Here is a 13,935-nt window from a genome sequence, read left to right as displayed (position 1 = left end):
TAGAAAGCCTTTGAAAAGCACATAGCCACTGTTACTAAATGACACAAACTGAAGTCTTTATACAAGTTGCTGGTACAAAGGTATTTCCAGATTTTATCTCTTTAGATACAGTTTTTTGATGAAATTTTCCTTTATAAATGAAATTTCTGGCTGGGTATGGTGACTCATACCTGTAATCCCAGCACTTTGGAAGGCCAAGACGGGAGGATCACGTAAGCCCAGGAGTTCAAGATCAGCCTGGGCTATACAGCAAGACCCTGTCTCTATAAAAAAAGAAAAGAAAAGAAATAAATGTAATCCCAAGGCAAAGCTACAGAATACTTGAGAGTATCTGACTATATGGCATCTTTTGTATATGACTTGACTTTAGACTGCTAAAGGAAATTTCTTCATGTTCACAGAAATCTGAAACAGCTGGTCAAAACAATGATACTAATAGCTGCATTTGTAACTGGAAGTAACGAGTGTATCAACTGCACACAATGAAAACGGGAATGAAGTGTGTCACCTTTAAATAACCAATATAAACACTCACTATCAGCATTTGAGCCATGAATTAACTTTCAAATTAGAATTAGGCCCATTTAATCTGATATTCAGGTTCCAAACAATAAACAGGCCTCATTCCGTTGACAAAAAGAACTGGCTCCCAATTTCATCTTAATTAAGTCAGTCGTTCCAGTTCAAAAATGCAAATAAAATTCCACTTCAATTCAATAAACATGTACTTAGTTCCAACTTTGTCTTAAGCACACAAACCCGACCCAGATTCATCCTCAGTGGTGTCAAATAAGATTAATAAGGAGCAATTGTTTTGGACTGAGCTCCAGCACACACCAGACCAAACCAGAATGGAATCACTGGTGCTAGGAGCTACATAAACAAACAAATTTACAAATGGACCTGTTTTAAAACAAACAAACAAAAAAAAAAAACAAAACGGAGAGTCACAGCAACCAACAGAAAAGGCGCCCCGTCTACCTGAGCTAGCACGAGGAAATCCCATCTTTTTAACCTTATAAGGACAGTAACTTTGCTTCTGCTTTCTTCAGCCTTTTCTACCTATAAACCCCACCTCTTCAGCTCAGCTCAGCCTTTCTATTTTACAGATGGGATGATGCCCGATTCATGAATCACTAATAAAAGACAATTCCATCTTTAAATTCAATTTGTTAACTTTTTTTGATAATGATCACTCCCCACCAAGAACATGACTCTCTTCTCTTCCTCCTAGAATGTTCTGAATGTCTCACTCGGTCCCCTGTCCCCTCAAATTTCCCTCCTGCTTCTAAAGCAACTGCTCCCAGGAAGTGTTCCCCTAGCACTGTCTCAGGAGAGGCCCCACATCCTCTGGCAGTGGTGTGTGCACTGAGCACATGTATTTCGAAGGCTTACAGGCAAACGGCAGTTTACCAGTGTCTCCATGTTTGTCTCTTAGAAGGCAGAGTTAACTCACTGATCTCTGATCTCCATTTAGACCACTGTTTGGCATACAGCACTCAATAAGTAACCATGGAGGCCGGGCGTGGTGACTCAAGCCTGTAATCCCAGCACTTTGGGAGGCCGAGGCGGGTGGATCACGAGGTCAAGAGATCGAGACCATCCTGGTCAACATGGTGAAACCCCGTCTCTACTAAAAATACAAAAAATTAGCTGGGCATGGTGGCGCGTGCCTGTAGTCCCAGCTACTCAGGAGGCTGAGGCAGGAGAATTGCCTGAACCCAGGAGGTGGAGGTTGCGGTGAGCCGAGATCGCGCCATTGCACTCCAGCCTGGGTAACAAGAGCAAAACTCCGTCTCAAAAAATAAATAAATAAATAAAATAACCATGGAAAGAAGCCTCTCAGAGTCAGGCAGGACAGAGAGACCAACAATATCTAAGACATAAAGTAAAAGGCAGAGCAATGTAGTATGGTTAGGATGCTATGGAGAAACGGAGAGAAACAAGGGGGCCGTTTGGCCCTAGTGGGGCGGGAGGACTGTGTTACAGCGGGAAGATAGGAGGAGAGGATTTTAGGGTCAGCCTGAAAACAGGAATTGAGGACCGAGCTGAGGAATAAAGCCCCAAGGAGAAGGAAGTGCGTGTGTGCAGAGGCTGGAGGGTGTGAAAGACACGCTGTGTTTGAGGGATAGGAAGTAAACAGTCCACTGTGGTAGAAGCACAGCACGCAGGGAAGGCGGTGCTGGGCCCAGTGCAGCAACCAGGAGCACAGCCTCTAGCGACAGACCTGAGTTCGAGTCCTGCCTCTGCCCCTTCCCAGCTACAAGCAAGTGACATAAGTCCTGGGGACTGCTTCCTGACTTGAACTTTGGGGAAGAGGCTGAGTGTAGTAGCTCATGATTATAATCCCAGCATTTTGGGAGGCTCAGGTGGGAGGACCGTTTCAGGCCACAGGGTTAAGACCAGCCTGGGCAACATGGCAAGACCACATCTCTACAAAAAAATACAAAAAATTACCCAGGTGGGGTGGTGTGCACCTTTCATCCCAGCTACTTGGGAAGCTGAGGCAGGAGGATTGCTTCAGCCCAGGAGTGAGGATTGCTTGAGCTCAGGGTGCCATGATCAAGCCAGTGTCCTCTAGGCTAGGCAATAGAGAAAGAGCCTACCTCAAAAAGAAAAGAGAAAAGGAAGAAGAAAAGAAAAAAAAAGATGGAAAAAATTGAGGGAAAGAAGGAAGAAACTTGAGGAATAACTTTTAGTGCTGTATGAACGGAGAGAATGTAGGCAGAGCAGTGCTGAGAACATAAACATTCAATGTATGGAGCTGTCAGTGTCCTTAAGCCAGCAGGTAAACTGAGGCCAAGTTGTGAAGAATCACCTTTTGTTGGAAGGCTGAAGCTCCAGGACACACAAGGCCCCTGCTTCACATGCCAGGGAATATATGGTCACACCTGTGATCTCCCTGTCCTCTCTTCAATTACTGTCAAATCTAGCCACCGGACTGTGACACCAACCAGCAGTTTCCAGTAGGCTAGCCCACCTTCTAGACTTACTGGGAACCCCCCAGCATGGAGACAGCCCATCCTCGCATGGGATCTGAGGACAGTCCCCAACTCCACTAGCCTTGCCCTCTGCAACTGTGTGACCTGCGGGGTTACACGTCACAATCTTACCCCCAACACTTCTACATCCAGTGCCCGAAGGCTGCTTCCAAAAGGCACCACCCCACCTGCCAACAACAAGCTCTTCAGAACTATGAAGGAACTTTCCATCACATAAACGTGCAGCTCCAAGAAGGACTGCAAAGCTCAGAGGCAGTCCCTGGACACCACCCTACCTGCCTAGACCCCTCCCGCTCCTCCCCAGCCCTCACTCGCAGCACACAAGCTCCACTTCTCAACTGCACCCATGTGCTGCCCCTGACTTCCTTCTCCTGCTCCTCTGTGACTCATCTTCTTATTGCTTTCCTCCCTCCACTGCTGACCTTCTTCACAAGGCCCGCCCTCTGTTCCCATTTTACCACCACTACGGCAAAGCCTAGGTCAGGAGCAGCAGATCAGGGCTTTTCCAGACCCTCACTACTGCTTTGCGCTATTTTTTTTTTTTTTTAATGGAGTCTCGCCGTGTCGCCCAGGCTGGAGTGCAGTGGTACAATCTCGGCTCACTGCAAACTTCCACCTCCTGGGTTCAAGCGATTCTCATACCTCAGTCTCCTGAGTAGCTGGGACTGCAGGCATGCACCACCACACCCAGCTAATTTTGTATTTTTAGTAATGATGGAGTTTTACCATGTTGGCCAGACTGGTCTGAAACTCCTGACCTCAGGTGATCCTCCTGCCTCGGCCTCCCAAAGTGCTGGGATTACAGGTGTGAGCCACCAAGTCTGGCCGCTTTGTACTATTTTCCTTCCACTATCCTCATAGGAAACCTTTCTTCCCTCCAGACTCCCCTACACTACTAACGTTCCATGAGAGGATGCAGGCAGAGGAGGATGCAGGCAGAGGAGGATGCAGGCAGAGGCGGATGCAGGCAGAGGCGGATGCAGGCAGAGGAGGATGCAGGCAGAGGAGGATGCAGGCAGAGGCATGGGCTGAGCCCATGACACACAGCAGGATGAGTCACACCCCCTCTGTTCCCTCTTCCTGCTCTGAGAATCTACCCACCTCTGGTGAGTCCTCCACATTTCTGGATACCTTAGGGACCTTGTAGTCTTCTCCACCACAACTTTCCAAATTCACCTGGGTATTCACCTTCAATGTCAAGAAGGGCAATCCATCAAACCCCCCAGTTCCCTGCTTGCTACACTGAACAGGCTTTCACCCCATCCTCATGAGCACACCCCGATTTCCATCATCGCCCAGAAAGACCTCACTGGAAATCCTTCACGCACATATCCCAGCCCTCCAGCTTTCTCACTTCCTCTGCACCTGCCCCTCCATGTCCCATCTCGAGAAGTTTTCCTCTTCACTCTTACTACCACAAACTGTCAGCATCTTTCAACACCCATGCTTCCTAACTTCCCTACAACCTTCTCTGAAGGTTTCATTTTTCCTCCTGAAAGGAGCTGCTAAAAGAAAAAAAAAAAAAGCACATATTGGTGCATATTCATCCATCTAAAAATGTGTAATTTCCAGGAGGTTGATGATACTCAGCAGCTCACTCAATTGACCTTGTCAGTGCTTTCTCAATTTTCCTTAAATCCTTCTCCAACCCTGCACTCATCCGCAAAACCCCCGCTTCCTCCTCCATCCCTACCTCCTCCGGTGAGGACCTTCTGTACCCCTTTACAAAATGAAAATCTTCTCACAACTTAAACCCTGCAGTGTCCTCCCTTGACTATAGTTATGGCTCTCAAACTGTAGCTGCCATGAGAATCACCCGGGGAGCACCCTCACACCCTGATACTCAAACTCAGCAGGACAGGGGTGGATCCCAGAAACACCCGTGGCTGAAGATCCTCATGGTGACATCCAGGCACCATATTTGAGGAAATCTGATGATCAGGTCAAACCCAGCCCACTGCCTATTTCTGTGTGGCCTCCATGCAACAAATGCATTTTACATTTTAAAGGGTTTAAAAACATCTAAGGAAGAACATTTCAAGACGTGAAAATTATATGAAATTTAGATGTCAGGACCCACAAATGGGAACTCAAACCTTGACTACAAAGAGGCTTTAAATTTGTTTAGAATTAAGCCTACAAACCCAGCAAGATAACTAGCAATATAAGGGAATATTTACCAAGCATCAAATGGAAACAGTAAATTCTATCAGAGTCCAGGATGCCCTGTGGACCTCCCTTCTCTGATCCACCATGGCACCATCCACAAACCTGTACAGCATCTACATGGGTCTGTGAACATAGAGAACCTATACTCACATGGGCCTTTTCTTTCCTCTATAGTATATAAGTTCTTGTAGGATGGGGACCTTGATTTTTTTTATCCTTGTGTTTCTATCACATGGCCGAGTACCTGGTGCTAATAATATTAAATAAATATTTAATTGATTTAACAATGACTGGAATGTGAGCTGAGCTTTTAATGAAGGACGAGACTCAGATAAGAAAAGAACTGAAGGCTGGGCTTTGCAAGCAGGGCCAAGGAAACCAATCAGGTGACTGAGAGCTCCAGGCAGGTAAAGAAACTGCAGTCACGGGCCAGGTGAAATCATCAGACTCACTCCTGGTATCACCATTAGTCTGGAGCTCCACGTCTGTAAAGCTGGTCTTCCTTCATCCAGACTTTTAAACTGTGACACAAGCTTACATTAATAATCCCAAGCCTTCACTTTTTTCCATCTCAAAACTATTTCCTAGATTCTTATCTCCTGGTCTATTTTCCCCTTGCCCCTTTTTCTGCTGATGCTAAATTAGAAGAAAAACAACCAGAAACTCAAAAGAGTCCTGGCGTAATACTGAATTCATATTTCATGCACACACACCCACCGTTTTGGGGCACAATCAGGTAAAATATCCCAAAAATGCTTTGGTGGTGGGTAGAATTTCCCACCACTAAATTGGAAGTTTCTTCAAGCCTGGAAACACTTTCCATTTCAGCTTTCACAGCTCCTGGGACGTAATGGTGCACCACACAAATTACTAGCATCAACATTATCATATCTGTTTTGGCAGCTGAGTCAATCTTGCGAACCTTTAGTTTAAAAGCACATCAAGTTACACCCACAACCAAACAAAGTGAAGACAGGAGTAGATGATTCCTTGATTCCCCCTAAACCGCAAAGAAAAGTGCTGGCCTAATTTATCCTAAGTGAAACCTCTTATTGGAGTAATCCTACTAACTACCATAGTTCCGTATCTGCTTACTGGACAGGGGCCCCTCATTTAGAAATAAAGTTTTCAACAAACCTATCTTTGAAGCATCTGTAGAGGCCCCTAAATCATCATCCATTTCCTATATGCTGCATCTGAATTGGTATGCTCTATTTGTCTCTAATTAAGTGAGATAATTTTACATTTCACATCTTTAGGAGGATGTGAGACTAATAAAAATCCCTGAAAACAAAAACCACAGACTTTTCCTGAGTGTAGACCTAACCACACACTGGCTTTCCTACTGAAGGGTGCCCCAAAGTTAACAGAACAGATAAATGCAAGAATCAGATGAAAAATAATACACAGTTCCTCATATACGAAGCAGCATGCTTACCAGATATTTCCATTTTTGCAGATAATAAACTACTTGACACAGGATCCAGAAGCTAAAGACATTTATAGGAGTGGAATCAATCAGGAATCAGGATGTTAAGACATTATGAAAATGATTCAGTGTCCTTAAGAGGCATACAAAGAATAATTTGGGCAACTTATGAAACATATTTTATAATTTTGAGCATATCCCAGGCCAATCAAGTCACTCTTTAATGGGACAGGAGCAAACACATATCAAAGCCTGCACGCTTATCCTCAGGTTACCCCCCAGATCTGACTCAATCTTTCTCTTCCCTGCCCTGTGCCACAGGAGGAGCCCCTCCAGGCTGAGGCCAGGAACCCTTGGGGGCCACTGGGAAGAGACAGAAGGGCTGCAAGGTGGGAAGCAGGGCTGAGGTCCTCTCTGATCCTTCAGGACATCCAGGCAGGTCCAGCTCTCACAAACGGCAATGAAGTTCTTCCACTTTCCCTTCCAGCTGCCCCCTATTTCTGATCTCAGCACCTCAATACCCTTTGTTGATTCCCTTAATCTTGCCCATATCCCTCTGAGTAATTCATTAGTCTGTTCATTTCAGCCAATGGAGTTGATTCCCGTTTCCTGCAGGGACCCTGTCTGATACAAGACCCTTCCTAATGTAAGGCATTTTGCATCATATAAATTTCTCAACTTCAAAACGTAGGTCTTATTGACATCTCCCATTCTACATGAGGATGCTGAGGCTCCAAGAGGGTAGAGTTCCAGCTGGCAGTCACAGAGGAAGTTCACTGGCAGAGCCGGAATTGTACCCAGGTCAGTCCGACACCTAAGCCCTTAAGAAGCCTTAAAAATGTGCGAGGGAAAAACACACCAAGTTTCCAAACTCACAAAACACAATGTAGCTTCAAACTACATTATTTATGGTTTGGGGATTTTCCCTGGGCCTAAAATAAGCTACCTGGGGCACTGCCTTTTAAGTGCTTCTTCCACCAAGGGTCTTTCAGACTCCTGCTGGAGGGTGGTCAGACCAACCTTAAAGCTAACAGATCCCAGGGGCTCCTGACCACGGCTAACATTCCTCCTTCAGTTTTTCCCAGAAATCCCTCCCTCCCTCCCAATCTTAAACATCCCTAAGGCTCTTTTGTTCCTTTTTATGAATTAAAACCAGAATTACTTTTCTAGAAAAGTAGGGGATGCAACTGAAAGACATTAAGAACATAATTCTGGCACCTCCCAGTCGTAACTTGCCATGGTCCTTTAGCCCTATAAAAGCCTCCCAGGAGTCTTTCCACCTGTGCAGAAGAGATTAGAAGAGAAAATGCAATTAAAATACCCTCTGAGAGGAGTGGAGAGGCAGGATCAAAACAAACTCCCCTTAAGGAAATTCAGCTGTGAGTTTTATTTAACTTCAGAACTAAAGAATCTGCTGGCTGGGTGTGATGGCTCACACCTATAATGCTAGCATTTTGGGAGGCCAAGGCAGGCAGATTACCTGAACTTAGGAGTTCGAGATCAGCCTGGGCAACACGGTGAAACTCTAAAATACAAAAGAAATTAGCTGGGCATGGTGGCATGCACCTGTAGTCCCAGCTACTCAGGAGGCTGAGAATTGCTTGAATGGGGAAGCAGGGAGTGTTGCAGTGAGCCAAGATCATGCCACTGCACTCCAGCCTGGGTGACAGGAGACTGTCTCTACAAAAAAAAAAAAAATTGCTATGTCTGTCTGTCTCTGCCTGGGTCCTGAGGTCTATCTCATCCTCACTAGAAACTAAAGGGTAATTTACATAAGCAGAAATGCTTTGGCACCTGAAACCCTTCCCAAGTTCCTGATTTTCCGGATTTTGCAACTGATGAGAAGACAATGGTCTCATCAGGTGGAGTTCTAAGTCAAGTCCTCAGAGTGAGCCAGGTATGAGGGTGGCTCAGTAAACAGGACCCGAATAAAGCAAATGTCCAGGTCTCACTTTCTCATTGCTGAAGGGGTGTGTGGAAAGGACAGCAGGTATGCTCTCGTTAAAAGCAAAGGAAAAGGAGCACTGGTGAGAGGAAGGAGAAGCCGACCAGGCAAAACAGGAGTGCAGGGGGTCGTCACCTTCCCTTACACGCCCTGCCCAATTCCAATTAAATCAACATTTACTGATTGGCTCACTACTAAGTATGTCCCCGATCTAGTCTGCAGCACCTAAAGAGACAAGGAAATGAGTAAGACAAGCTTCATCTTCAGGGAGGTTTCTTGCCAGGAATCACGTTTGTTGCCATTTTTAATTTTAATGATTGTAGATAATTCCTGGACAGTTCAAATAACTTCACTGGGGCCCCTGTCCTCCCACTAACCTATCCTACTCAGAAGCGCCAGACCCAGGCAAATGAGCCAACCGAATAAAGGTTGGAAAAGGTCCTGGGAAAACCAAAGCGTCCTTGGGTGCCCCGCATCACACACGGTACGAAGGAACTGTCACCCCGAACAAGCCTCACCGCAGAAGTCTAAAACTCAGGTCTTGCATTCAAAATCTCTAGACTACAGTCTACAGATTAATCGCGCTGGTTTTTTTAAGAAGGGTTATCTCAATTAAAAATAATAACGGCTTAAGGACACTGATGAAAGAAACACTGGTTTCATCTATCAGACTACTTCACAACTTGATTACAGGAAAGGAGGTAATCCCAAACTTTAAAAAAATGTTCCATCGAACTTGCCGCGCAGGCTGTACCCTATTTTTCACACTTACAAGGAGGAAAAATACTAACACCAACTCAAGAAGGAAAGGAAAAAGAAAAAAAAGCTCAACTGTCTAGTGTGTGGCTGTAAAATGCGCCATGGAGGCGGAGGGACCGCGGATAACAGTTTCGCCCGCCCCACGCCCGCAATCCCCGGGGAGCTGCGGTCGCTGCGCCCTTGGCCCGCGGTTACCTGGTCCAGCGGAATGCCCAGGAGCTCGCTGAGCGGGTGCAGGCAGGTGGAGCCGGTGGTGCGGTAGGAGAGGCTGGACGGCTGCGGCTCTGCTGCCATCCTGCATCTTCGGGAGGTGGCTGCCCCGGCCCCTGCCCGCAACACCCCCTGTTCGGCGTCCTCCCGCCCGGGTGCTCGAGGGTGGCTGCGCCACGGGGCGCACGGCCGCCTGGTTCGCGCGGGAGCGAACGGGAGGCCGGCGGACGCGAACCGGCGCAAACTCTCGGGGCGCAAACTTGGCGTTGGCGTTGGCGCTGGCGCTGAGGCCACGGGCGCCGTAGGAGGGCCGGGCCCAGTGCGCCCCGCTTCCCGCCCCCCTCCTCTCGGCGCCCATTGGCCGGGCCGCTCGGGACTGCCCCGAGAGGAGGGAAGGAGGGAGGAAAGCGGAGACTCGGGAGTCCGGCCCCCGAGCGCCGCCCGGCCCGCACCTAGGCGGACCCGGAGAGGGAAAGCGCCGCCAGCGGGCGCCGCCGCCTGGCCCTGCAGCTGGTGGTGCGCGGCCCCGGGGGGGCGGGACGCGCCTTTCCTCCTCCGGGGCTGGTAGTCCGAGCTCCCCGCCGGACGCCGCGGCCTCACCCGGCGGGCGCCTTCGCTGGAGCGCGCCACCCAACCCGCCCCACCCCACCCTTTTCTGGTTTAGCCCGCGCGGTGGAAGCGGCTGAGTGGCTGCGTTTCTCTTTCCAGCCGCACGGGTTCCTCTGCCAGTGGCTGGAAGTTCCAGAGACCCTGCGCTGCCAGCGGGTGCCGCAGCCACCAGGCTCCCTACTGTCTGTACCCTCCTCTGCGCTACTCATAGTTTCCTGCACCCTGATCTGACGTGCTCGCTGCTTCCTGCACCCTGTACTTGCTTGGTGTCACACGAGCAAGTACAGGGGACTGCTAGCTTCGGGTCACTTCCGTCTCTGGAGTGAGAAGTATTTCACCTCTCTTCTACTGTGTACATGCTGATAAGTCATTTGCATGCCACCGGTCCTCAGAAAGGGCACCTTGCTCCTTAACGTCTCTGCCCCCAGACACCCATGCATCACTGTGACTTGGAAAACTTTTCCAAGTCATCGCTAGGTTCTGAGAAACTTAAAAATCTTGAAGATCCTTTCCAGGAATCGCTAGCTGATGAAAACCCATTTCAGGAGGGCAATATTCCGGGCTGCTGGGTAGAAAACCAAAGAAAGTGAGCTCACGTGGCCCCCAGCCTCCACCTGGAAACCCCTGAGCTGTTGCTTAGTAAAGATCAGCTGGTGGAGCATGGATCTGACAGGCGGTGACTTTCTTTCAGGCAGATTCTATCAATGTGGCTTCCAGCTTTAAAGTCAACCGAAGGCCTGTCTGGCAACAACTTCCTCTCCAAGGCTCAGGCCTCACCCTTGCCTCCTTCAGGAGTTTTATCACCATCAAACTGCACTGAACATGAAATTGCCAGGACAGAGCTTCTCAACCTATGTCCCCTGTGGAAGAGGAAAAAAAAATCCGTATAGGCCGGGCGCGGTAGCTCACGCCTATAATCCCAGCACTTTGGGAGGCCGATGCGGGGCAGATCACGAGGTCAGGAGATCAAGACCATTCTGGCCAACACGGTAAAAACCTGTCTCTACTAAAAATGCAAAAATTAGCCAAGGCCCGCGCCTGTAGTCCCAGCTACTCAGGAGGCTGAGGCAGAAGAATTGTCTGAACCTGGGAGGGGGAGGTTGCAGTGAGCTGAGATCAGGCCACAGCACTCCAGCCTGGGCGACAGAGAGAGATTCTGTCTCAAAAAATAATAAGAAGTAAGTCTGTTCCACCAGTCCCACAACTTAACCAAATGGAGATGTCACCACCAGATGACAATCTCTACTACTCACAAGTAAACAGCACAAACACACACAAACACACACACACCCTGGCATATACTTGAAGATTACTAGGCTAGATAGGTTCATTTAATATCAGATAGTCCTGGACAATGATCAGCGTTGGAGCAACATTCATCTTATCTTGAGCTACATGACATCTGAAGAGAGGTATATAGAGCAGAAGGGGCTTTGTTTAAAAAAAACATCAACACTCAGATATGAGTTCAGCAAAACAGAAGTAGGTCAGTTTGGGTAGTATTTCTGGAGTAAGTTCCTCAAACCCTTTATAGGTTTCCACAGAGCTGTGCCTTTGAGACATCAAAAAATAGTCCTGACATAGGCAACATATATATATGTGTATGTGTGTGTGTATATATATACTTATAAATATATTTATATATGTAAAGTTTTATATGTACATATATTAGGCTTACACAGGTTTATATATGCATATATTACACAGTTTATATACATATGTATAACAGGTTTATATATATATTGCTCTCTTTCATCAGTGTATGTTTTATATATATACATATGTATATATTTTATATATATTTATCAGCTATACCATATATATAATATGTACATATATTAGCCTTACACAGGTGTTTTTCTCCGTAACAAAATACAAATCATGAATAACCTAGTCATGGGGCTCATGTCTCTATAATCCCAGCACTTTCGGAGGCGAGGCTGGCAGATCACCTGAGGTCAGGAGTTCGAGACCAGCCCGGCCAACATGGTGAAAACCCATCTCTACTAAAAATACAAAAATTAGCCAGATGTGGTGGCAGGCACCTGTAATCCCAGCTACCTGGGAGGCTGAGGCAGGAGAATTGCTTGAACCCCAGGGGAGTGGAGGTTGCAGTGAGTAGAGATAGCACCACTGCACTCCAGTCTGGGTGATAGAGTGAGACTACATCTAAAATAATAAAAATGTAGTAACTATGGTTATAGATCTTATAAACAAAATGTCACAGAACTTAATTGTTCTTACTGTAGTACAATTAATGCTAAAAGAACTGTTGGATAACCCAGTACCAAGAGAATAGATCAGTTACACTACAGATGAATGAAACAGGCTTTGGAAAAGTTGCATACATAAGGTGTTTAACAGCAGGACCATGGACACATTGCTCTCTTTTCCTTCATCAGTTTCTCTATTTCCATCCTCTGTATTGATGGAATTATTATTCCATCAATAATAATCATGGTAATAATTATTATGAATTGTAGGTTCATAATAATTATCATATGTTAGATATCACTTTACAAAAGCTGTTTCATTTACCAGCGACAATAACCCTGTGGTGGTTATAATAATCTATTTTATAGATGTGAAAACTGGGGTTAAGGGAGCTTAAGTCACTTGGTTGTATTTAGGAAGCTTAAGTAAAACGTGTCTGTATGGTTTCAGAGCCTGGGCTCTTTAGTCAATATGCATTGCCTCCCCTAACGCATAGTATTTTTCTCTTTATTAAGAGGCCAGCCACACACCTGATACAGCCTCGTTATTTTTGTAGACAAGGCGTTACATTTCCTGTTCAAAATGAGGTGGTGGGGGTGATGCCACAGACAGGCTGTCTCTCCTGTTTTCTATTTGCAGTAGAGTGAGGCTTGATATCGAGGTCAGTTTTATAAATCTTCCTTATGGAACCATGCTCAGAATGTGATATTATTTAGGAGAGCCACTGCACATCCTGAAAACTGTTCAAAAATTAAAGCCAGGCACAAAAAGACCTGAAAAAGAGCAGCATATTAGTCCCTGTTACCACGTTAGCATGGACTGACTAATAAAAACTCTACGAATTGCCATAGAGTCACTAGGCTTTGGCAGAGTGCCTGAAAATTTCCTAAAATAAGTGAAGTATTTTGATTTTAAATAGATAAACTCCATGCCATTCTCTGTTGGATATTCAGGGGCACTTTCCGTACCTCCTACTTCACATACCAACTCAAATCAAACAACAAAACTGAATTGAAACCTCAAAATTTACAAAGGTATAATTCCTCAAGGAGATAAAACTCTCCTGATACCCTCAGTCTAGATTCAACCAAAAACAATCACCAAGGAAACTAAAGGTGAGCCATCTGAAATTATATAACCCATGTAAAAACAGAATTACCATTTTAATAATACTACATATTAATGTGATGATACTAGCTATTCACAGAGCATACTCATTTATCCCCTTTGATCCTCCCAGCAACCCTGGGAAGTTGGAAGAGCAGGTGTTTCTCATTTGTGTTATGTCATCTCCATGTTTATTCAAACGAATACTTGCTCTCTTAACCTGCAGCTAGCTTCTCCATCTAGTAAACAGCAAGTGTAGGGTTCAAACGTGGGTATTCTCTTCTTTTTAACTATACAGAAATCTTTTTATTATACTAGGAGTCCACCTTCAGGAAAATAACAGAAATTGTTGCCTGCGTAGGACATTAAATTCCAGGCTTAACATTTGAGAGCTGATCTGACGAATGGTCTAACTGGACCCACGACAGGTATCACCATTGTTTTTTGAGCAGTTTCTTTAAGCATCATCCACAAAACTTCAGGTAATTTAT

The 13,935-nt window shown here is 46.1% G+C and overlaps 1 protein-coding gene across 6 annotated transcripts in view; it reads right to left on the bottom strand.

Moving 5' to 3' along the window:
* MBOAT1 (membrane bound glycerophospholipid O-acyltransferase 1) overlaps positions 1 to 9,812 on the bottom strand; it is a 107,783-nt gene extending 97,971 nt beyond the window's left edge. For all 6 annotated transcript variants that reach the window (XR_013533662.1, XR_013533663.1, XR_013533664.1 and 3 more), the window contains exon 1: positions 9,500 to 9,812. Coding sequence is in view for 2 of the 6 variants with exons in the window: in XM_035294799.3 (XP_035150690.2) it covers positions 9,500 to 9,598 (99 nt within the window). In the remaining 4 variants the exon portion in view is untranslated. The remainder of the gene's footprint in view (positions 1 to 9,499) is intronic.
* Positions 9,813 to 13,935: the final 4,123 nt, after the last annotated feature.

Source organism: Callithrix jacchus, chromosome 4 (genome assembly GCF_049354715.1).
Source record: "Callithrix jacchus isolate 240 chromosome 4, calJac240_pri, whole genome shotgun sequence".
Lineage (NCBI taxonomy): Eukaryota > Metazoa > Chordata > Mammalia > Primates > Cebidae > Callithrix > Callithrix jacchus.
The sequence above is the reverse complement of the archived record's forward strand: the minus strand, read 5'-3'. Positions and strand labels throughout refer to the sequence as shown.